This window comes from Anopheles cruzii, chromosome 3 (genome assembly GCF_943734635.1).
Source record: "Anopheles cruzii chromosome 3, idAnoCruzAS_RS32_06, whole genome shotgun sequence".
Lineage (NCBI taxonomy): Eukaryota > Metazoa > Arthropoda > Insecta > Diptera > Culicidae > Anopheles > Anopheles cruzii.
This window is the reverse complement of record NC_069145.1, coordinates 59,821,854-59,847,445: the sequence shown is the minus strand read 5'-3', so window position 1 is coordinate 59,847,445 and position 25,592 is coordinate 59,821,854. Positions and strand designations below refer to the sequence as shown.

The window sequence follows — 25,592 nt, the reverse complement described above, 5'->3', positions numbered from 1 at the left end:
CTGGTGCTGAACTCGATCCACGCAGTGTTGCCAGAGTGTCTCTATATGAACTTTAAGAATTCGACAATTTGAAAATCGACCGTTGACCGAGGCTAAAAATATTTCTGAGCATTAGGGAAGGAATGTTACGATGTAAAGGCATTGTGAGTTTTTTTGAACATCGTCACTTAGTGGAAAGTTTTCAAAACATACCCATAGCAATTGTGCTGCAAATTTGGTACAAAAGCAATAGAACAGTGAGAAATTCACAAAACCGCGCCGGTATCACACGCCATACTTACCTTCGGTATGAGGTTTCCAAATAAATTCCTAATACCCTAAACGGACATACTGTTACATTGGTTTACTTTATTCACTGTTTTCTTCACACTTTCCACCGTACACGTGTTTCGAAACACGCCCAAAGAGGCGCCACACATCTTCATGCTCCTGATAATGGTGCTTTCCGGGGTTCGCCGACATTCTGCACGGCTCCTACGGCTCTATTTTGATTTGATTAAATGTTTACGAATATGTACACTTTGCGTAGAAATCGACATCGCGTGTCGTGCCATCTTCTGAGCTGTCTGCCCATTTCACACTGTTACAACAAATCTACCGGTACAGTTAGAACCCGAAAGGAAGAGGGCAACGCAAGAAACTGCGTTCTGCGTTCGGCTTTTTGCCTCGGTTTAAAGTATCTTATGCCAGCACGGGAAGAATAGAGAACTCGTACAATATTTACAGTGATTTGTGAGCCCATAATGTTATACATAACAATCGAACGATGGCCTGACACATTCGCTATCTTCTTCGTCCCTCGTCCGACACAGATTACTGGCGACGACAGAAAGCGCTTAAGGAAAAGTTCTGTACATTTGTTGCATTTTTCGTTACTCGATACATCTGTGGCCTGCATTTACTAATAACACACGGTTCTATCTAGAGAAAAGAACTTTTTAATTACTCTATCCATTCACATTTGTTAATAGTTTCATATAGTCGTTGACTTCTTTTCGCAAACGTCCTTTACCTGCCGCCCTCGTGACTATTCGCATTTTCACGCGCTGCTTTATGCTGTTTAATGCGAGGAGAAAAATAAAGGTATTTGCACTGGGACTTGCACTTCTTCTAGAATCTTCGCTGCGAGCACTCAGACACCCGGCCAGTAGGGATCTGATCGGAATTATGCCTGTTGCTCTGATGATACGACCTATCTTCGCCCTGACGCCTTTTCCGTGTGTCTTAAATATTCACTACTTTGTTTGCTTGTTTGTTTGTTTGTTTTTTCTGTTGAGTATCGGTTTTCGGTTTTGAGCATTTCGTTTTTTGTTCCATTTTGTTTTGCTTGATCCTGACAAATACGGCTTCCGGTAGTGAGTTGCCCGTTGCGCGCTCGGCTATTTAACGAATTAATTTAAAATCTATCAAACTCCGTTACAAACGATAATAAATACTGGATGCATATCGTCGTCTGCCCCGCCTACCAGGGGTTTGCCATGAGCCACAGGGAAGTAGGGGGTAGGACAGCTTGCGTGGGGCTCCGCGGAACCACGAAGGCCTGCCTGTGGGGTGTCTTTTGGTTTTGCTTTTGGCATTCCACGCATCCCGGAGCGTACCCGACGGGGTGTGGGGTGGGCTCCACCGAAGAGGGCAAAGTCTTCATAAGAAGCCCATCTCGAGGGCGGTGTTCAGCGACCGGATGTCGCTGTGGCCCGATATCCGCCAGAAGGGAAAGTTGAGGTTTTTGGCCGCACTCTCCTCGTCCTGCCCGTCGCCGACGACCACGTACGTGCTTTTGCGGCCGAACCTCGTCACGATCCGCTCGAAGCACTGCTCTTTAGCTACAAATTCAGCAGAAAACATGGGCCTCGTCAGCGTCGCGAAGCTATCTCGCCGAACTGCGCTAATTCTCCGTCCGCCGTCCTTACCGATTTTATTTGCACTATACACGTTCTCGACCGGGAACACCTGTCCCAGACCGTACAGCAGCAGCTTGGCCAGCGCCGGCACCAGCTGGGTGGTGGTCACCAGCACGTTAACACAGTTCTCCCGTTGCGCGATCATGTTCAGGCACTTCAGCGTGAGGCTGTGCCAGTTGTCCGTCTCCATCTCGATGTCCGAGCGCACCTGGAGCCAGTGGTCACGCTTCTGGGGCCCTAGCAGTCCGCCAACACTGAGGAAGAGAAAGACGGATGGCACGGTGTGAGAGAAGGCCAGTTGCCGGACGAGCCGATGCGGCGCCGAATGCTTACTTGTTCCGGTACGTGTTGTACGTGTCCTTAATTTTCCGATAGCGAAACGCAAGCTTTCGCATCCAGTCGACACCACCGCGCACACCATTAGGAAGGCAAACATTAGGTGGAGCTCCTGTAGGGAAGAGCACCAAGCAAAAAAAAAATGGGCATCACATTATTGTCACGTCCAAAATGCACATCAATTCGGCCCCGACTATGATGGACGAAGCCCCGGGACGGCGATGATGATGATGGATGTCTGTGGCCCAAATTGTCAGCCCCGTGCCAGCTGTGGCCTGCCACGGTGTAGGTCATCAAATATTGACTTAGGATTCCGAGCCTGGCCCCGAGGAGTGGCTGCTTTCCTATTTCCTGTTCCACATACGCACTTCGCCATCGGAAAACGTTCCGTTCCGTTCGGTCCAATAATGATGTTTACCTTGCGGTGTGGCGTTGTGGAACCCGTCGGCAGCAAAGTTGTAGTTGCTGAGATCCTGCCCATTGTCATCGGAAGCCACGTCGTCGATATGTATCTGGTCGCACTCTTCGAGGTCGTTGAAGAAGAAGTACGCGTCGGCCATGTTGAAGATCAGCTCCTCCATCCGGTAGCCGAGCTGGACCTGATGGTCGCGGTTCTGTGGAGAAAAAAAGGCACCCAGACACAGTAAGCCTCCAGAGCGGGAGTGCTGGCCAGTCGACTCACCTTGTTGTAGCGCCCGGCGTAGGATCCGGTCAGGAGCGAGTGGAAGATGACGAGTGTCTCGTCGAGGTCCCACACGAAGATCCTTTCCGGAGACTTCTCGCTGACGCCCGGTTCACTGGTGGAGCTGCGCGTCGGACTTGGGTGTGCGTGGCGGCGACCTCGCGCCCTTCCCGACTTGCCGGTCGGTGTGGTCTTGTTGGCCGCGTTCCCCACGCTACCCACGGAGCCACCCGGACCCGCCCCGATCGCCGTCGGTGAGATGGAGATCGGTGACTGGGGGGAGTGCGAGTGGGCCAGCATGTTGGGTGTGGTGGCGTGCGCCTCCGAGGGACTCTCGGCCGACAGGCCGGCGGCCACGTGGAAGCCCGCCTGGCTGCCGCTGGACCCGGGTGAGCTGACGTACGGCGAGTAGCTGGCCGTGTTGGCGTAGTACGGGCTGTACTGGTCATTGTAGTAACTGTAACCATCCTGCTGGCCGCTGGCCGCGAACTGCCCGAACGACGAGTTGTACCCGTACGCCGAGGAGTAGAGTTGTGCGGAGTTGTTGTTGCCGGCGGCGGCCGCCGCCGCGTACGGCGACGCGAGATATGTGTTTGGCGAGGGGATTTTGGTCGAGGTGCGTGCCCCGTACGCCGAGGCGCCGTACGCGGACGAGTAGAACGCCGGCGTGTACTGCTGCATGCTGTTGTAGTAGTTGTAGTAGTCCGACTTGTGGTCGTAAACGTTCGTCGCGGATGACGCGACGCCGCTCTGCAGGGCGTCCAGGGCGGTGGCGGCGGCGGCTCCCGGGTTGCCACAGAACAGACCCGACCCGTCCAGGTGGGCGGCGGACGACCCGAGTGGTAGGTTGCTGCTGGTTGCCGCCGCCGCCAGGGTCGCGTCCAGTCCGGGGCTTCGCAGTTCCGACTTGACCGTGCCGTCGTTCAGCCAGTGCGACATTCCCAGCTCGCCGGAACCCCCCAGTGTGGCCCCGCTCGACGCCAGCCCTAAGCTCCCGGCCGAGCCACCGACGGTTGCCAGCGACGTTAATCCATCCACCAGACTGCCGGCGGACGAACCGGAGGCGCCTCCCGACGAACCGGAGGTGATCGTGGCAACACTGCCACTGCTACTGCCACTGCCCCCACTGCTGTTCAACCGATTGGCCAACGATCCAGGGCTGGCTAGTAATCCGCCGGTGGCACTTCCGGCCACACTGCAACCTCCACCTGCGACCGAGCTCGGTGGACCGTAGGACGTGAGTCCCGTGAGTCCGTTGTGGATAGCGACCGATGGCGGTCCACCGGAACTCAGTGCCCGATAGGAGCTTCCCGTGCTGCTCAGACCGGCGACGGGCGAGTGGTTGAACAGTGTGTGTGCGGTGGACACCAGGGCAGTGTTGCCAGCGCTGCTGCTACCCGCCGAAGACGATGACGCTGAAGTCGAGGAGTAGTGAAACGGTGTGCCCAGAGCTAGCGAAGGACTCGCTCCGAGGCCATCCAGCGCGGACACCGGTTCGCTCAGGTTGTTGTAGATCCTGTTGCGGGCGAAAAGAATGAAGCTAATGAGAATTCTGGCTACAACCTCCGACCGACCGGTTCAGGGAATCCTTCCAACTTCCACATAGGCCAGGATTTTGCTGGACTTGAAGTAGATTGTCCCTGAGGTCTTCACTTCCGAGTTCAGGATGGTTCGCTGCTGCACGATGTTAAAAAGGAGACAGGCTAAGCCATACCCTTGGCGCAATCCCTTGGGGATTGGAGAGCTTTCCATTGGTGACGTTGGTCATGGTCATTCTAACAAGACGGATAAGTTTGGCCGGTATTCTGAAACCATCTTTGCCAGGATTTGCCGCATGGCGAAGATCTGATCAGTGGTAGACTTTCCTCTTCTGAATCCTCCCTGAAGGCCTAATGAGAATTAGGCCTATCTTAAGTGATGTTGGACACTCTTTCCCTGTGTAAACACACTCGCGGTTGCGCCTAAAAGCTGTTTGCTTCAATATTCAGTCACAACAAGCGCAAGCGTGTCGCGTCCTCCGAAGAATAATAACTGGGTCCGGGTATAGGCCTGACGTTGTTTGGCCCGTTTTTTCCAGAAATACTCCAATTTCTATCATTACTCATGCGGGAGTTTTCTTCGTCGCAGGAAAAAAGGGCGAAGCGCGTAAATCAAAATCCAATCCAACGTTCCACAACGGGGCCGCGTGATTCATGGGCTGCCGCGGTTGTGGACCGTCTCTTCATTAACCCCTTGCAGCAGTGTACATGCGTGCCCGGTTCTTCTTCGAATTACCCGGAGCTGCTGTCGGAGGCTTTTCCGGCGTTGTGTAGAAAAAAGTGCGTCATTTTGTCTTGCCCATATTACGCTTCGGTTTCGGGCGCAGCGAGTGGTTAGAACCGCGCTCGTCCTTACACCCGGCGCGACCCGAGGGCCCGTTTTTCTGTGATTTATGTGGGTCGACGTGTCGCGGCGAAAACAAAGCCCACCATCATCATCATCGTCCTGCCAAGGCATTATGCGCATCTCATGGTTCAGCCCGCAGTGGCTGTCTTTCTGGACAGGATTGAACCACGTGGAATTGCCGGCGCGGACCGATAACGTGTACAACGTGAATAAAAATGATAGGCAGCCATTACGCTGCCTCGAGACCCACATCATGGCGCCCGAAATGCGGCCACCTGCACACAGCAGAAGCGGCGGCGTAGATCATCTTCCTTCTAAGTGCTCGCTCGTGTTCCAACAACCCGGCCACATACGGCCACGGGTCGGTTGTACGCATTTTGTACACGCGGAGCAACATTAATTTTATTGTAATTTCACACTCTCTTCCTAATTATGACAGCTCCAGCGCATTGGGAGGCGTGTGAGGCCCTCAGCTAGCGGGGGCAATGATCGGGATATGAGTTCTATTTATCATCGACGGCGGCGAATTTTTTATCCCATTTTTACGAAACGCTTCGCTAGTTTTATCAACACTTTTACGAAGGTGGAGGTGGAGTGGTTTTCACTTAATCAATTAATTAAACATTATTTTCTACCTTACGTGGGTACTTATTTCGGTTGCCATAACGATGATACGAGGTGTGTTCAAACATTGTTGCGACATTTAAATTTCCGCGGGCTACGTATATCCGACATGTCAGTGAGTTATGGTGAAAAGTTCGGCTATTTTGAGTAATCAGTCAATTTTTGACAACTGTTTTGCTTGGACAAGATTTGGCGATTTTTGTTTGCTCAAAAAAATTGATGGCAAAGAATCATTATCAAATTTTATATGAAAAACGAAATTAGGAGCTCAAACGCAATCGAAATGTTGACTGTGGCTTATGAAGCTCTTAAGACTAAAAGCAGGGCTTATCGGTAGTTCAAAATTTTTTCAGCAGGCCGAGAAGATGTGAACGTCAAAAAGCCAAGCTTGGTCGAATGTTAACTGTTTTACTTACAGTTTTCTTCGATTGCAGGGTCGTGGTGCATCATAAGTTGTTGCCAAAGGATAGAATGGTCAATAAAGAATATTTACTGCAAATTATGCGCAATTCGTCCGAAGCAATCGGTCACAAATGCTCGGATTTGTAGGAATCCCAAAATTGGCTGTCAAAACAATCCACTAATGATGCCAAAGCTACCGTATTCTCTAGATCTGGCCCCCTGTGACTTTTTCTTATTGAGGAAACTGAAGGAGGCCATGAAAGAACGACGCTACGATACGATGTAGGAGATAAAGACGGCATCGCCGATGAGCCAAACCTTGTCTAGGAAAGAGAGTTATCAAAAATTGACCGATTACTCAAAATGGCCGAACTTTTCACCAAAAGTGAGTGACATGAGTAGCAACCTTACGCTGACAAAAAAAATCGGGAATCGAACATACGTAGCCCGCTGAAATTCAAATGTCTTACTACTTTTTGAATAGCCCTCGTGTATCGGGGCACTTGCGCATTGTGGGCACTAACCGAAATTTCCGGTTAAAAGAACAGGGAACCATAGTATGCACTAGAGAGCCCGTTTGCCTAGCTTCAGGCGTTTTGCTGTGCTGTCTAGTAGTTCCACGCTCAAAACTGATCCAAGATGGCTAGAAGTAGCCTGAAACTATCCAGAAACCAAAACTCAAGTTAGTCAATTTTGATCGCTGGTTAATCAATCCTTCAAACCTTCGTTCGCCCAAAGTTGATTTTTGGAACTTGAAGCAAACGTCGATTAGAACCAACGACAATAAAATAAAATATTTCCAATTCAACTCCGTGATTCGCAACGCCTGTAGTTTGTAACACCATTTTCATCCGCGGTTGGTTGATTGGCGCGGCCTCAATTTCGCGAACCAGAACAAAAGAGTTTGAGAATCAAGGTCAAGGAGGCAAACCGTGTCCAATTTCTGCGCCATCACGTGGCGCGCCAACACGATTATTGGCCGGGTGCATTTTTACAGACTTTCTAGCCCCGCCGCCAAAAGGTTCGCTGAGTCGCCCCGTAAGGGCCACAGGTACCGTTACCGGCCACAATGGAACTCCAGCACCAGGACTGGGGATCGCACTAGAGGGTAACATGATCTAAACAGCTTATATGCGCGTCTTCCGGAGGGACCGACTGTCGTCCCGATGGTTCCGATGTGTTTCTCGCTAGAATTTGATGGCCCTGGAAGGTGTGGCGGTGGCCCACCTCGACTATCGCTCCAGACGCTCCCCCGACTGCTTGGTCAGCTTCTCGTATTTCTGAGCCACTAAAGCGCATCGATGCGCAAAAACACAAGCCCTCTGGTGGTGGTGGTGGTGGCGTGTTGTGCCCGTGAAATAACTTTCTCAGACTTCCACAGACTCGATCCGGGACAGGACCGTCCTGTGGTGGGTTAAGGTTAAGTCCAACCAACAGCGGCGTCGGGGAGCAATAGTGGAATTTGCTGACACACACGGGCGCGCTGTCCTTCTCGGCGATCAAGTGCAATGGGACTCGCTCGTGACGGAGTAAACCGAGTGGGGCACTATTGGACACAAGCTCAAACGAAGACTCCTTTTTGGGTGGCACAGTGCGGCTGGTCCCGTTTTTGGCGCGGGTTGCACACCCTTCCTGAACTTGCACTTGCACTTGGTACTGCATTCGGTTCAGCTAACTATGCAGCCGGGTTAGCTCATGTTGGTCACTATTCCGTCGTCGCAAACGCCGGCCAATGGGGAAGTGCTGACTCGGGCACAGTTAATTGGAGACGGCGCAAAATCAACGACACTCGGCGGCCGGCGAGCATAATTTGATCCTCTTTTTTTTGTTGTCGCACAAGAGAACGATCGCACCCAATTTTCCCGTTTTTCGGCAATGAATTTACCGAACAGTTGTATGTAAAAGCAGAACAAAAAAAAAGGGTGGTGGCAAAATTGTGGTGTCTTTAGGTTTTTAGTTTGCGCCAGCGTAAAGCTAAAGTGTGAGAACATTTTTATGCTTCTCGTGCACCATTTTGTTGGTCGGCCCAGAATGGAAAAACCGACGCAAAAAGAAGAAAAAACATTATTATAACGCGTGCGATCAAACTGCCGATGCTGCCCGATGTTGTTGGCCGCCGGTTTGGTTCGACACCTTTTTGGGTGTTTTGGTGGCTTGGAGGTTGGTTGGAGGAAGCTAGGTCCAAACAGACAGCTGAACAGAAAAAAGGAAGTTGGTCGACGTGACAAAAACAGCGAAATGTGTCGAAAACCAACCCTTGGCGTGATCACTAGCAGGATTTACTACGTGAATGGGGCGATTCGGATTCGGAGCCGAGAGGGCATGGGCCGTGTCCGAGCTGGGTGGTCTAGTATGCTGGGGCGTTCCAAACTCTATTCATCTTCGTCTACGCCTAGCCATAGCCCCATGTAGGGAGTCCCCGATCCGAAATGAAGTGATCGTTGGTGGGGATCAGCCGGGCCACGCTGGACCACGCTAGCTCGGGGCTGGCCGATGGGCAGTGTGGTGACATCTGGTGTTATGGGAAATGAAGTGTTTCCGTTGGCGTTTAATTTTCTCCCTGATCCCACGGTCGTCCGGACGGTCCACGATGGGTGGGTGTTATCATTGTGGTGTCGTAAAACTAGTCGCGCCCCGAATAGTCTGGCCAGTGTGTAATCTAATCGCTGCGATCGTGTTCTCCCATTTGCTCTTCGAATTTGTTAACATTAATTCGCTAAGCATCGCCTGTCTGCGCAAGGGATGCATCACTTGATGAAAGACTCTGATAAATGGTTCCTTCATGGGTCTTGCTGATCGTGTTTTTTGAGGGACTCGTGACCTAGGAGAGTTATATTGATGAGCATTTTTAATATACATGTAATATCATGGCATGTAAATTAAATTAGTTTTATTATAAAAGCCACAAAGTGAAAACGACTGGCTTTTCATTCATGAGTTTACTTCATGGTGAGGCCATAAACAGGAACTCCTGGAGTTTGTAGTTTGGTCTTTCCATACATGGGTCGTATTCTTGATGTCTTCACGCCGCGCTCAACGATCGTCAATCAGATTTTAACATCGACGGAAACCCACTTAATCAAATTGTCGTCAAATAAACTCGATTCAATTATCCGAAACACGCAGGAAAGCCACGAAATCAATCGGTACAACATAATCACAGCCAGCACGTGCTGCCTATAAAACGTAAAGCTTTCGGTGGGACGATTACTATCCGCCGTTTTGCTGGGGGGGCCTTCCGTCCCTTCGTCCCTCCGTTCCCTCGTTCCTGCCCTGCTTGGTCGCGAGTGCGTGAAGGTGAACATAATAATAATCCCTTCTAATCCAATTGACCGGACATCTTTATTGGGCCCCGGAGTATAGCAGCGTGTCCAGCGCGCTTCCGATACCACCAACGGAGGGTTGAAGAGTGCCATTAAAAGCTCACGCTCCGTTCAAATCACACCCGGACTGATTTATGAGCGTGATATGCTTTCTTATGCTCTGGCCGCGTCCAGCTAACTCGTCCGTTCGCGTTGTGCAGCACACCACCAGGAATGACTATCTTTATGCAGTGTGACAAAGCCGGTGTCGTGGTTCGTAAAAGTATTTTTACATATGTTTTGTGAGCATAAAAATTAATGCGTCCAGTGGCGTGTGGAGAGAAATGTTTTGAAAATTTCCGAATCAGGACAAGAAATGGTTTCAATCATAAAATGGCGACAAAACGAGCGTTTTATATACGATCAACAGGCACACAAAATGGAGCCCCGTGTTCGTTTCAAAAGCGTTGATGCCGGTGGCAGTTGGGACATTTTTTTTCGCTGTATTCGATGATGAAAAAATCGAATCTTCCCTTCTGCAAACGGTGCTTTCGAACGCTTGAGGCAACGAGGTCTCGGAAGTAATACGATCTTTATGCTGCTCCCCAACATCATCTTCATCACCGTCGCGACCATCTGACATCGAATCGGCTTAGCAGCGATTTGTTGACATCGTCATCCCACGATGACAACCGATGTGCGTCTGTGTAGAGGGAAATCGATAGAAATATCTGAAATCCTGCGGCAAAACCAACCCGTAGCATACTGCATCCCTCCAATACGAGCGATGAATAATTGTCCTTAAACCTATTGTACTGCGCTGAGTCTTCTTTTTGGAGTGATTCGTTAACACAATATTTTGCTCCCATTTCTTATACATATTTTCCCAAGCAAAACACCCACCTGATGGTGGCACCCGCTTCTGTGTGGCTGTGTGTGTACAACCGCCGGGTCCACCGTGATTGGTGCGTATTTTCACCGTTTTTTCTCCACCGATATGATTTTCTGTACGCATGATCGGGAACTCGCTTCGAATTGGAACATGCGTACTCAACCCTGAGGAAGAAACTTTCCCAACGATCTAAGGAAAACCACCATATTTCGTTTTTCTGCACGTTATATGATAGAGGAAAAGAGACGTAATTTACTCAAGCTGATAATGTATTTATTTTTATAGGTTTTAATAGTAATAGGTTAGTTCCGCTGTTCCTTTTTTTGCGTTTAACAGATATTTGATATAAAATAGGTAATCTGTATGATTTGATTATTGGTTCAAATTAATTCAGAAAACATTTTCACAAGTAGTACATCTATAAAAACAAATTTAGCTAGATTTATTTGATAGGGATATAACATCTTAAAACACAGCACAACTATGTTTAATAAAATTTGTAAAACCCAACTTAAAAAGTTAGTGTATGTTTTGTACGTACATTGAAATACTATAACTTGTCTATATAAAACATTACATTTTATTTAAAAAAATCCTCTATACATTTGATGTGAAATAATCTATCACTTAAAACATACAAACAATGTTTTATACCTCAAATGTCGAGAAATAATATAAAGTAAAAGTATAGACTATTTTTAGCTATTTGTTGGAACAATCGGTCAAACATAACAATAGCCTGTCAATTAAATACAAGAAGACAGAATAATGGAAATTAGTTGCATTTTCTACAAACGATCGTGATCGTATTCGCGGAACTCATATCCTTTTAAATTCAATAAAAAAACAATGTATGAAAAGTATGTTGTTTAAAGTAATTGGTTGACATAAGTAGCGCCTAATCTTTGACCCATCGGATGAACATCTGGTCTATTTGGTGTTTGTAATTTCCGTTTTACATTTAATCCACAAAATGCACCTACAAACTGTGGAAAACATACTTCACACAAGTCCTGTAGAGTGGTGAAAAAACCTTCTCTCCCTTTTACGGACACAAAGCAGTCACACAATGTTTGGTAACGCTATTGACGGTACGGACTACCATAAACTGAAACTGAACTATAAACCAAATAAAGAAACACAAACGATTCAATTCTACAAACCAGAACCAGGAAAGTGTTCAAACTTGAGTTTTTTTCTCACTTATCGCTTTATTCCCAAAGGCGGCCTGTTTTATTCGATTCCGGAAAATTCCAACCATAAGGCTCAAGTAACATGTTGCATCGCCCGGCCGGTCGGCCGGCTGGCGGGCGATGTATTTAAGTCTATTTTCGTCAGCCCGGGCACATACCGGTCGTCCACATCACGTAACACGCCCTAGATACGCCGCGATTCACAATACTACCGGATTCTCTACCGGAACGTCGGCTAAAAAGTATCGAATTTAATATCCCTCCGTATCCCCACGGCCCCTCTCGTCTGAAACTCCCTCGCACCGGTTCCGCGGATGGTTTATCGTGTCGCCGGCGGAAGAACTCCGGCCCGGTAGAGAATAAAAATTGAGAAAAAACCATTCGAATGCAACTCTGGGTGCATACGGCAAAGTAGCACACGGTGACTGAGCGGAAGTGGCAGGAAGTGCGGCATCACAATGCAATCGTGCTGACAACAACAAGAGCTGAGATAGATTGCTCCGGAAGGACTTGATGGCCTCCCCCTGCCCATTAGGGTGGGTGGATGATTAGAGAGTGCGCCGTTATTTATAGCGCCCGCCTTGAAATGCGTGACGCAAAAGGCCGGCAGCAGTATGAGTTACATAATAATCGCATCGCAATGCCGCGGCGCGGTTAAACGGCTGTTGGGACGCAATTAAAGTCTTGACACTTCTGAGTCTCGATGGCCATCGGCACAATGATCGATGTGTACATCTTTCTTGGCGACTACTTTACAGAAAACAGGAAGCCAATCCAGATTCTTTCCATTTAGCGAATACTTATTTCTGAATACTTTGAGAATTCTTTGCGTTGCAGCGCATAAATCCTCGGTTCTTACTCCAAAACGGATTTGTTTATGCTCCAACGGGTAGCAGCCCGGTATCGAGCCGCTTAAACGGTTTTACGATCGGGCCCCACTTAATGTGTGTCTCGAGCTCACAATTCACGGGTGACTTGAAATGTAATCCGAAACAAACCCAAACAAAAGTCGGAAGCTAAATATTTATGGGCGCCCGGTTATGTAGCGCGCCGGCTAGCAGGTGGACGATCGATGGCGTTAACTGCTACTGTGTCCATCAAAAAATGGTTTCAGAAGCGTCATAATTGGGCCAAAGGTTTCCAGCATAGCAGTATCGTGGCGTCCTGCTTGCAGCGCATTATTTTGATAATAGATTACATTTTGTACTGGTCCATCATGTGCCGGTTGTTTGCTCGCACAGCAAATTACGTGTCGGTTCCGTCCATAATTTCCATCCCGGCCCGAAGTCCGCAGATTGAAGGAATACTTTTGAACCACGTGCGGCACATTTTTAGAATTCCCTGTTTTAGCGAACCACTCTCCGAAAGGGCCTTGTCGGCTGTTTTAGGTTTTTTTTGTTGGTTTCTCTGGCACAAAAACCTCGCCGGAACGGAACGAGAAACAAATGGAGTTAATGCTGACGGGAGGACGGCAACGATCGATGCTGCTGCTGCTGCCGCTGATGATGATGATGTTGGTGATGATGTGTTTGCATTTTTTTGTGTTCCTAAATAAAGACAGCTGAACCGGGCAGGACTGCCGGTCGGGGAACGGGTCGGCTTCGAAAGATGCTGCCTTCGCAAAATGCGTCGCCTTGCCGTGCTAACGGTAGAGACAAGAAAGAAAACAAGAGTTTCCACACAAGATGAATAGCGCGGCGGCAAAGTCTAGCCTCTAGGCCAGCCGCCCGGACGGGACGCTCCTTCAAGCAAACGTAAGGCCAAAGTAAGCTGTAAAATGCTACACGCCGCCGGGGTGTTAGCCTTTCTCGGTTGCCGAGATTAGCCCGAAAGCCACTTGTTTCTTGTCCCTGTGCGCATTTGTGCAACACATGGTGGCGGGTTAGCTGGTTGTTTCTTTTACGATTTCCTGCGAATGTCCTGCCAGCGTCCCGGGACGAGGGTCCTTCGTGAAACACAGAGTCCTACGCATGCGTGTCGGCGTGTCCGCCGATCGCGCAAAGTGGTCCGAAGTGATAAAATGTGTGTCTTCTCTCGCACGGCCGGGGCCAGGCCGACTTTTGGGTTGATCCCAATAATCTGTACGAGAAGCGCATTATACCGCAAGCAGCAGGCTGCTCATGTGTGTATTCGGCATGAAGTGGAAAAACGCATCCGAAGCCCGACGGCGGTGGTGATTTATGTCGGTGCCCAGCAATTATCCACACTTTTGAAGTGATTTAACGGAACTCAAATTTGTTCTGGAGCACGAGGAATGCTTCGTGTCGGCAGCGCAACATGTGCGCGAGTGCCTCACACGAAGGACGATCGGACAGACGCAGGTTTAGCATACTCAGATTCTTATGCTTATGCCAGCTACTAATATAAAGCAAGTCCAGATTTTGTTGTATGCTTTAAATATGGGCATCAACACTCTGTTATTAATCCTTGTCGCTTGCTAGGACTTTTACAAATAACGCTATTCAGTGATTGATCTGAGAATGGTCTGTTATGAAGTAAAGGGCTGTAAGGGAGCTGAATCGATAAACGTGTGATTAGCCTACCCAATGAAGTTGAGGGGATATTTTACTTAAAACCTTTCTCTCTCTTAGTGAAATATTTCATAACACAAAATATTCTAATCGAGTTGTGTGTTTGGCAAATCCTGGTCCCGAATGGGGCACATGCTACGGCCACATGAGCTGATCATTTGTGGCACAAAATTACCGAGATATTCGTCACCCCGTAGCCCACCGGGGACTGAGGGTCGCGCATTTTTTTTCCCGGTCGACTCCCGTGATATGATGGATGGTTTCAGCATGTTTGCCAGGCCCGCTAATTGTTACGTTTGTCTCGCCGGGCTTGCGCGCCGGGACGACAATCTGCATGGTTAGGAATTTTTCACTCACATTCACCCCACTAACCGCGAAATGTGGGATTGAGGAGGCGTGCTGGCCTAATTACCCCGCAGACCATAAAATCGTATCCTTAACCGCTGCTGCTGCTGCTCGAGCTACTTCTGCGCATCCGTTTTTTAATGGCGAGTTGGCCCGTTGGTGGCGTTAGTAAGGGGCGGCGTGCAGATGTACGAATTGATGCGGCTTGTAATTGAGGCCTGGCTAATTGGTGACGCTACTCCAGATACGCTGCGTGCCCTGTCAACACCAGCGCCATTAATCACGCCAAGTGATGCAGGCAGCAGAAACCATTAACACACCAGCGTTACAATAGCAGCAGCCTTGGGGCACCAAAATGACCCATTAAAGTTCTAATGTAATTTAAGCATTTTTATGCAAAAATAACGCCATCCGTCCGTTCAAAGCATTGTTCAAAAAGAGCCTAAGAATCGTTATTTTCTCCACTTTATGCCCAACGAGCGTGGCGTGCAGGCCGTTTTGGTGCGAAACATTATCTTTAGGGTCCCAGCCCTGGTTTTGGGCATCGTTGAGATAGTCTTTCCAAAAGTAGAAAAAATTATGTTATGCTCACAGCAGCAGCAGCAGCAGCAGCGACAGCAAACTAGTCAATTCGAAAAACCAATAAAGTATCGTCGAATTGGGCACCCTTCCTGATGTGGCCCGGCGATGGGGGGTTCCGGCACCGCTCTGCTGCGTGCGGTTGGTGTGAATTTAATTTCGTCCCATTTCGTGTGGCACCGTGTGGACCACCCACTGCACTATGTTGCCTGCCCGGGTCCATTATACTCTCCCGTTACACCCATGCGCCCATCAGGAACAGGCCGCGCGTGGCCCAATCCGGCGTGCCGGTGTGCTAGGCTTGTGCTCCTTGCGCGTCCAGGCGCCGTCCGCGGACCTTATCCTCCCGAAGAACGAGTGAGAGAGCGAGCGAGAAGAGGCGCTCCTCAAGCGCTACGCTACGGGGCTTCACGGTATCTCCTTCCCGGGCGAATGTCTTAAATCATAATCTTTATCTTCATCATCAGGGTGTCTTTTCCTGCGTATATCTTATTTTTTACTCTTCCCCGGCCTGACCGGGCTGGGGGCTGGGGGCATGAGGCTTGGGGCTTTCTTCACAGGGAGGTTCCTTTGTTTTGGAATTCGCGCCCGGTCCCCGTCCGCGAGGGTCCGTCCGTTTCCATTAGACTCGCGTGTCCACCCGAAAGCCCAACCCGGTGTGGTCCCGGTCACCCCCGGCTTCCTGCTTTTCCTCACTCCACCCGGAGACGCTAGCGGAGCCAGTGGACTTGTGGACTGTTTCATATCTCTGTCACACTAATTCATACCGACATCAATATCGTTTCTTACAAATTGTCGTCAATTTATTGACGAACGAACGGAAACAGGAAACCTCATCGCAGCTCGCGACCACGGGCGCGAAATCGCGCACTGCGGGCACCTAGGGCTCGTAATAAATCGTACATAATTTAGATGTTGGAACGTTGTTCCGTTGTGTCCGCCCCGTTGCTGGAATGCGAAGGAAGCTATCTATGTTTTTGGAACACGCCCAAGTGGCTGTAGTAATTTGTGATAAGCACGAGCTTCCCAAGCGACTGTGGACTACAATTTTCAAGATCTTCGTAGAACCTAGAAAATTGGTCCAAGTAGAATCGATTGATTCTTGTCTGCGTGGCGTCAGAAAGGCGCGGACAGGAACTCAACTCGCAAGAAACTCTTTAACGAACCGGTTGCTACGGCTAGGACGGATAGGTCTAACCGGTAGCCCCCCGGCGCCATTATTAGTAATAATCTAATTAGATGAAAACCTGCAGTCCATCAAACTGTCCGCCCCGTTTGGCGGCCACCTTGTCTTGGTGTGCCGGTCTCGTCGGTCGGGATCTTCAATAAGACGCTGCAAATGGTTCGAGTTGCTGTGGTTGCTGCTCGGAAGACAGACGGTGTCGCGGAGTTTGCTTTAATCTCCCGATGATCTGACAGGGCCGGAGATCGTGAAGCTGGAGATTGCGAAGCTGTCACGTGCCGTGTTCGACATGCCGTGGTTGCAGCCAAAATCTGGAGCCGCGTTGCTTTTTATACTCAAAGTATATATTTATATTTCAGGATAATTTTGGGCAACATTTGTTTCTTCCTACAACTAGAAATCCTGCATTCCTATTTCGCTTAAACAATATGGATGAAAATGTATCTTTTTCACGAGCCAGAAAGCTTGGGAAGAGACCATGGGTCATAAATCGGACAACTAATTTGGCTGTAACGATGCAACGATACGCCACACGAACACTATGCGTGGAAAATTCCATTCCGATGACTAACGCCCCATTTCGACACTTTCGGTTCCTGCTGGGCCGCGGCCAGGCTGGCACCTCTGGATCGATCAACGCGACACCCGACCGGGGATCGCGCCGTTAATCGATAATCGATCGCCGAATAGATCGATCGTCTGAAGCGAATGAAGTCAGTGGCTGCGGAAACGACAGCCCGGCTTCGCGCCGAATCTTCGCGGCCATCTAAATATTTAAGCCATTCCGAGATACTTTATCGCACGGTTCACGCCGGTCCCGGGGCCCCGGACTGTCGTCCATCTGCATACAGATGAGCTTCCCCATTGACCAGCTCGTTTCAGTGCTCTTGTCAACGACCCATTGTCACAGCTTGGTTGTTTGTTTTATTTCGGGCTTTTTATGCGGCCTCCTAGTCCGAATCTGCGCGCCATTGGGAGCTCCTTGCGTCGTCGTCCACTGCACAGCGGCTATCGGCCTTCGATTAGGTTATGTTTTATTCATATAGAGCCGTTCCCGTAGTGTGTGCGAAGATTGCCGTTGCCGTCGCTGGGCGTTGTATGGGAAAACTAGATTTTCATCCTGTGACGTTGCCGTCAGCAAACGGTGAGCATCATAAATTTAATCTGACCTTCGTCGTTGTGTAGCTAATCGCTTGGTCAAAGCAAGCGATTCGTGGACGATTTTACGGCCCCACCGATAATTTGTTGCCATTTGTGGTGAAAAGTTTGTTTGCTTAACGTTTGCAATGTTATTACGGTGAGTTCTGTATCAAACTCTGCTATGTCGTCTAAGAATACGATATCCTCTTGTGTGTCAATTCCACACTCGGCCACAAGTTTTTCAACTCTTAATTTTGTCATACTCGAAGGCTATTTATGCAACTGACACGTCACCTTGAGAGCGGTTTCCGTGGTCCTCCCTGGACAGTAAATCAAAACTCGCAAAAAAGTACCGAGTACCCCCGAATGACGTGATTTTTATGAGTAGTTAAATAAAAGTCTGACGTACAAATGTGATATGGCGTAAAAATCGATGAAACGGTATATCTGATGTAATAAAAAAAAGGCCGGACAGTGAAACAGTCAAAAGTATTTTATAGCCCAGACGTAAGTGCCATCTTGCACAAAGAGTCTGCTTTATGTCGACAAGTTTTTCAAGTTTATTCTCTGGGTTTCTGTTGAAAATAATGAGAAGGCGTACTTGAAGTTGCCAGATACATTCGATAGACTGGTGGCGGTGATCATGGAGCGTGAACTCAAAGAGATGCTCTAATCATCGCAAACTCGTTGGGGATTTAATTGAAGCAACTGAAGAGCCTCTAACAAACCTGAATTTTGAACCAACTTTCAGTGGAACTAACTCCAACTTTCAAAGTAAATACAAGGAATGTTAAGAATCGTACTTTAATTTATTTTCTAGCCAATCTTCCCATTTGTCTTTGTTCATCTTCTACGAGCATCTGTGCATTACTTATCAGCATTTCCATGTATGCTCCTAATATTTTGCCAACGTTGCCCGACTGACTTCAAACAAACCGTGGCCGTGGCTTGTGCATATAAGCGAACCGGAGTCGTTTTTATTGGCAACATTGCCACATTCATCAATAGCACCACGCCGCACGAGATTTAACTGCATTGCCTGCATTGCCAGTGCCTGTGGCTGACGGTTGACATGCCTCTTGAATCTTGAAACTGCAGCCCCAACCTTAAGCGAATCTCAAATAATACGGCCCATTAATCCTGTCCACCCCGCCCAAACGGGGCCCTGAGGCCCGCTAGTTGTAAAATTGTTTCGCACTTCTTACGATTCGACCCGGGACCGATCCGTTTACGGCTTCGCCGGCTTTACGGCCCGACTGCCGGCCCGACTGCCGGCCCGATCGTTGTCAACGGCCAAACATCATAATAAGCGTGTAAAGTCCGCCCGTTTAGGCGACCCAAAGGCAAAACATCATAAAATCCGAGGATGTGTGCTGTGCGCTGTGCACCATTTACGAGCTCCACAAGGGGACGCCGGAGACCTGTGCAGTAGTAGTAGAAGTAGTAGTAGCGCCACGAGTACTTACCGACTGCGTTCCGTCGTGTCGGTTGGTCCTTCGGTGCGTGATCGTTTACCCTGTGTAGGAGTAGCGTAGAAAGGGTAGAGCGGGGAATTAATGCACCATTTTGAGGGAAATTTTCTGCGCACGGGCGTGTGAAAATTCACTAAAAACACGTAAATCAAGCAGGGAAAGCAGGAAGGAAATTACCCGGTCACCGGGAGAATGGTCGCAATATTTACATCACACACAACACCCCGACGACTACTTAGCGGAGCGGTGATTTATCGGAGCTTGGCCCGCACTGTCGGTGAGCTCGTAACTTATTTCCCCGCGCAATCCGGCTTCCCGAGCTGCCAGCGAGATTTCCCACCGAATTTCCCACCGAATACCACCACCCCCGCCTGGCCTGGGAGGCTCCTGTGAAGGGGACCCGGGAACTGCACCCCGGGGCCTGGCGAAACCGATCCGGATGCCCGGTGCGGGGGTCGTAAACGTTAAACGGGAACAAATTATTTAAACACTTCCCAAAACCAACGATAAGATGCCAGTCGGTAATCGGGGCCCGTGAAGCTTTCCCCCAGGGGGAAGCGTCCCCGGTGAGGGTTGTGAGATTCTGTGGAACAAGCAACAAGAGGCAGCCAAACGAACAAGAAGCGCAGCAGCAGAATTCGAGAAGCACCGGGCAGCGAAAGACGGCGACGGATGATGGCAGAAAGGCGCATAAAGAAAGCGAACGGGCCAGAAGGAAGCAACCAGAACGCAGGGGACGGGAACACACCGCTTAGCAGGCCGAGGGTTTCCCCCGTTTTCTTCGAACCTGGCCCGGCGAGGCTCCGGTGCATCGTATTTTATATGCGATCGCCGAGCCTCGCTGCCCGGCGAAGATTCACTTGACAGATTTAAGGGCTTCCTTGTGCTGTGCTGCGCGCCGTCGTCCGTCGTGACACGCCACCCGCGGGCCCGAGTGTGCCAGATGAGCATTTTTCTAGCCCGCTTTTCCCGCGCCAGACCAGACCAGGAGGCGATAAAAAATCGAACCAAAACTCATAAACATAAAAAGGCGACAACTGATGGGTGTCAACAAGACGCGTCGCGAGTGAGCGAAATGAATAAGGAAAGGCAAGGCAAAGGACGCCCGAAAACGTCGTGGCCGACGACGATGGATGCAGATGCTGCCCAATCGGTTCGCGTTTTTATGGAGCTGGTCGAAGAGCTAATCGATTTTCTATTCGGTTTGTTCGGCACTCTTGCAGCAGTAACTTTTTGTTAACTGCCGCACAATTATTGCTCGATCGAAACCGAAACGGTTTGAACACTAATTAGAAAACATCTGTTCGGAAAGGTCGAGTGAGCTGGAGCTCGCTAAAAGGCTGTGAGCTGTTTGGCGTTAAAATTTATCGAGCACTGATTGTGTCTCACTTAACGCGACTTTCGCGATGGTTTCGATTATTGTGGCTGACTCACCGAAATAGAAAACCATTTCTATTTCAGTTGTTTACTTTAGTAATAAGTATTCAAGTTTATATTTTTCAATAGGGAATAGGAAAACATTCTATAATAAATTATCAACTGAAGAGCCAACAAACACATGCATTGAAAATAAGCCGTTAGTTAGGACGCCATTAGTAATCAGCGTAGAATAATGGAATATTGAATAGACCTGCATTAACGTCATTGCGTCGTCGTTGTCAGAAGTAGTCGCAAAGGGACAGTCTATTGGGTTGTTCGATAAGTTTTGCGGTTCAATAACAGAGGGCGCTGCTACTAGCCTAAATGTTTTTTCAAGAGGGACTCAAAATAGAAACAAGATTTCCAAGAAGCTGTTAGCCAAAAAGGTTTTTTGGGATGCGAAAAGAATTTAGGTTTTGGATTACTTGCAAAGTGGTAAAATAATAAATTCTGAATATTATTCTAACCTTTTGGATAAGCTGAAGGGAAAACCTGGTGAAAAAAACTCCTGTTTGCAGAAGAAAAAACCCATTTTCTTCTGGACAATGCACCGTATCACAAGAGCATTTTTAAATGGCAAAAATCCATGAATTAAAGACCAAATTGTTGGAGCATATACCGTATTCACCCGACTTGGCCCCTAGCGACTTCCATCTGTTTTCAGACCAAAAAAAAATCGTGCATAGAAAGCGTTTTTTCTGAAATAATGACGGCATAACAGCTTTCTCACTTCAGGGATGGAATTTATAAATTGGAGTCTCGTTGGAATAAGTGTATTGATGTTCAGGGAGACCATACTGAATAATAAAGTGTGTTTCAAACCATAAAAATGTGTCCTTCTTATCGACCTGCAAAACCTATTGAGCCGCCTTGTTTATGTTTGATCTGTTTGGATGATGAGTTAGATGAGTGAGTCAAATTAGTTTCCTTATGTTGGCGTATGAAGCGTTTCGCTAACATAGAAGCGAAAAATGGCGTATTATCAAGCGACTATTTATAGAAGCTTAGTCATTGGCTTAACATTCTACTTCGGTATGTGACGATTCATTCCTGATTTTGCCTGCATTTGCTTCGTCCGGCACTCTTTGAACACTCTGCTCAGTGAATCAGCTGCTGGCTCCCGGATTTGGACCGGCGCCCGGGAGCAATAAAATCCAGCTCATTTACCAATAGCCCACGAATGAGGCGCGACCCAACCCGCGACATGATGGTTCACGTCTGCCGTTCTGATCGTTGCTTGTTCACTGATTTGTAACATTGACTTGGTGTTTTTTTTATACCTCTTCAACACATTCTCCGAAGCTTCGAAGTAGACCGTAAATAAACGTTAATAAATAATATCTATAAAAACCACATTAACCGGGCGGGGTGAAGAATTATGTTGTTGTTTTGGGTTTGGGCTTTATTGGCGACACACACAACACACACAACACACAGATCCACACATCCGTATCGGGCGGCGCGAACCCGCGAATGGGCCGGCGGGTTATGTTTATTTTATGAACCGTTGAACCGTCGGAACATTCTTATTCCACCGCAGCATCCCAGCAGCCCAGCCCAATCTGGGGAGCACCCGGGGCTGCCACAAAAGTGCCACCGTTTTGGGCCGAGTTCGACTTTCGCGAGGCCGAAAAAATCAATAATCGATCGCAAATCGCGCGGCTCAAAATGTTTATGGCGAGCTGGCTGACGGAATCTGAAGAAGCTCGCGTATCGATTTCGAGCTGGTGGCCCCGATCGGGCCCCGTGCATGCCAAAATTCGTTCGCAAATTTTCGTTCGTGTTTACAAATATCGGCCACGACGCGATTCGTAATCGCGTTGGATGGCGGAGGAGAAAGCGATACAACGACGGCCACGGTCGGCCGGCCGACCGTGGTCCTGGCCGTGTTGGTGATATATGGCCAACATAATCATCTGCGATGCTGGCCGCGATGGGTGCACGTAAACGATCGGTATGGCCAGAGCCGTGCCGTGCAGAACGCAGAACCCATTAAGCAGCAGTTTTGCACCGGACAAGCACAGCAAGACAAACGATCGAACGAGCAGCAGCACGGCGGGGCTGTGTACCTGCGAACCTGTGTGCCGAGGTGTTTCGGAGCATAAAATGTACACCTCCAAATGTGGACCGGGGGGGGTGGCCGTGGACAGGAGATGGCGCGGTACGGCCCCGAGTACCGGGTCATTGTTGCTTGTATGTTTCTTGTTTATTTGTTGGTCCACTCCGCGAGCTCGATGCTGTTTCCGAACGGGGACAAACATTTATCACGCCTAAAACATGTGTCCCTGGTTCACCCGTAACCCCACACGAATGTGTGTGTGGCACGAGATATTGCAATATTCGCCCCAAAAGCGCAACGATCCTCTCGCTAAAGCCCGGTGCCGTGTCAAGTGGTCTACGTTGGCACTCCAATGGCACACGTTAGTAAACGGCCTCTCCACCGGCCAGCCAGCGGACTCCAGGGTGCTCCAGCCGTCAGCAAGTCTGGCTCTGCTGGCCCCAAGAAAAACGTTCGCCCCACCGTTCGGGACGAAGGGACTTCTAATAAATCTACTTGATAAGTGACAAAAAGCCGTATAAAATATTAGGCGAAAGATTTTCCAAGAATTTCTTCGAAGAAACCTTCGCGTTATCGCGCCGCTGAGCGTCGGCCTCCCAAATATCGTCGCAGATGCGATCAAACCAGTCCTCAAAACACGATCCAACGATCCAGCCACGGCGACTCCCGGCATGATGATCGTTATGCTGTGTGCCAGCCAGCCAGCCGGCAGCTTATCGAATGATGAGTTTGTAGCACCAAGTGGGCCGTTTAGTCGCGAGGAGCCGGTGCCTCTCGCCGGTGCCTTGGCCGAGCATAATTTAAAACATAATTAATTTTATATTATTCTTTAATTCGTCTTCCTCGAAGGGGCCTGCCATGGCCTCCGCCGGAACGCCGGTTTGTTTTGATTTAATTCATCATGTGTCAGCAGCAGCCCCAGGGCCTCAGCCAGAGACATCCCGGGTGACAACTTTACATTGCTCACTTCGATCGTGCGTCGCTTTTGGTGGCATTGGACCACGCACCACGGGTTTTGATTTGGCCCAACGGCGGATGCGCACGAGTACGAGGATGTGATTTATATGTTTTGTGAGGTTTTTTATATGTTTATCTACTATATTTTTGCATGTTTGATTGGGTGGTTCTGTCACCTAAATTTAACAAGCTTCGAAACCGAACCGAGTCATCGATTTGTAAAAAGTTTCGAATTTTTCGAACCAAAGCCAACTATGGTATTTCTGATTGTTTCCCAAAAATCTCCAGTTCCGCGTTGCGTTTGCGTTAAAATACCGATACCGTTTATTTCGATCGTATGATTCAGCATGCGCCAGCAGCGACTGAAGGGGACAAATTATTCGATGCTGCACATTAGTGAGGAAAAGGCCGAAAAAAGGACGCGGACACGCGCAATGCGGGAAACGGACACGATGACGACGACGACGACGGCGAAGGCGAGGAGGCCCGCACCAGGAATCCCACGGGGTTGAATGATCATGGTAAATTAAATTAATAAACAAAAAGACACAACATTAACACGGCATATTTTAGCAGCAGCCAGCATCGGGGCCGTGGAGATATCCGCGAGATCTCCACCGGGTTCCTGGGGCCCCGTGGCCCACGGTGTGGTACTGCTGCGAGTGCGATACGCCAGGCGAGATGAGATAGAGATAGCAGCGCGCGCGCACAGGGAACGTAAGAATGGAAGATATATGGCAACGAAGTTGGGAACCGAGCGAGCGACTGAAAGAATGAGAAATGATCGGACAAATAAAATTTGAAAAATAACCATAAACCAATGTGGTCACCGTGTGGTGGCCGGTGGGGTTGGGTGGGGATGAAACCAAATTGTGCGTCAGGCAACGGAACCATCATACAAGCACCTTACAGCCTGCCAGCTCCACCGAAAACCCGAATAGTGTGTGCAAAGCTGCTATTACTTTACGTTGGCGCAGTAAAAATATGGCAGTTTGAGCAGTATTCACGCACTCCTCAAACTGCGCCCAGAAGGTCCTGCGCTAGTCAGAAGGTCCTATACTGGCGCAATGGAACGAGATAGTGCGTGCCTTCACAGCTTCCAGCCGGGCGTCTTCACAGCTTCGGAACAGGCGTCTCGCGCCCGGGGACTGCGGTAAATAATTTGTACCTTTAAACAGTCGTAAACCCCGAACAAATTTATTGCTCTCCGTCGCGCGCCAGTAGGGTCGGCCCCTGAAGGGGGGCGGCGGCGGCGGCGGCAGTGAAGAACGGGGCGACATGGGGCGACATAAAATTTTCATAGACACACACGGCAGCATCGCGCCTAATCGATCGATAAGATACGGCCAGGATGGAAGGAACTCGAACCGGGGGGAGTGGAGAGCGGGAAACCATAAGGAAGGAAAGGCAGATCGAAAGTGACGATATTAGCTACAGCACCAACACGGCGGCCCATGATTATGTTAAATAGTATTAGTTTTGGTTCGCATGCGTTCGCTATTCGTGTTAATAAAAGAAGCCAACCCCAAACCGATCTAAGCTAAGCTGTCACCTTTTATTTTCGAGTGTGTGTATATGTTTTTTTTTGTATTCGTTTGTTCGGTTTCTTTTTTTGTGGCCCTCTATAACGGGTCTATAACGGGGTTTATAGGTGTACCTTTGGTTCTATCTCTATCATTTTATCAATGATGGAGATCCGTGGGGCAGAGATATAGCTACAAGGCATTAGTGTCACCATTTCATACGATTTTCACATTCAAAGCTAAGCACGCACGCACGCACGACGCGACACACCGCAGCACTCCGCAGCCACTCCGTGTCACTAAGTCCTCGCCTTGGACACCTGACGCACAAACTGGATGCGCACTCGCGCACTCACCGCTCGATCTCAGCGCCTTCAAGAGGACTAGAAGAAATTTCCGATCATAAAACGCACACACACACGCACGTCATGCACGGTCTCCGGCGATGGCCAATTTAGCCCGTGTGTGTCCTGTTGTTTTGATTAATGTTAGTTTCGGGGAGGTTGCTCCTCGAGGGGGCAGCGGGAGATCTAGCGGCCCTGCGGAGGACCTGCCTGCACTGGCTGCAACGCCTCATTGGTTGCACTTCAAACGACATCCATTCCGCGGACACACGGCGAATGCACACGCACGGAGTTCACTGTTGTAGGTATTTGAAGCCAACTAG

General features: G+C 49.2%; 1 protein-coding gene across 1 annotated transcript; it reads right to left on the bottom strand.

Moving 5' to 3' along the window:
* Nucleotides 1–415: 415 nt before the first annotated feature.
* LOC128269958 (developmental protein eyes absent) lies at nt 416–25,295 on the bottom strand. Its single transcript, XM_053007360.1, has 7 exons — nt 25,060–25,295; nt 18,962–19,011; nt 2,920–4,435; nt 2,656–2,851; nt 2,235–2,349; nt 1,911–2,155; nt 416–1,823 (listed from the first exon to the last, which is right to left on the bottom strand). Exons 1-7 carry the CDS (start codon nt 25,138–25,140, stop codon nt 1,642–1,644), a joined length of 2,385 nt encoding a protein of 794 aa, XP_052863320.1. The 5' UTR covers nt 25,141–25,295; the 3' UTR covers nt 416–1,641.
* Between the last annotated feature and the right edge of the window lie 297 nt (nt 25,296–25,592).

What these genes read in the sequence shown, in the direction of transcription:
- LOC128269958 (XM_053007360.1), bottom strand. Translation starts at nt 25,140, where the DNA reads ATGGTGACACTAATGCCTTGTAGCTATATCTCTGCCCCACGGATCTCC. An exon ending in GACACGACGGAACGCAGTCG is followed by an intron (nt 4,436 to 18,961) that starts GTAAGTACTCGT and finishes CGCCCGCAACAG; the next exon opens with GATCTACAACAACCTGAGCG. An exon ending in CCACAACGCCACACCGCAAG is followed by an intron (nt 2,350 to 2,655) that starts GTAAACATCATT and finishes TCTTCCCTACAG; the next exon opens with GAGCTCCACCTAATGTTTGC.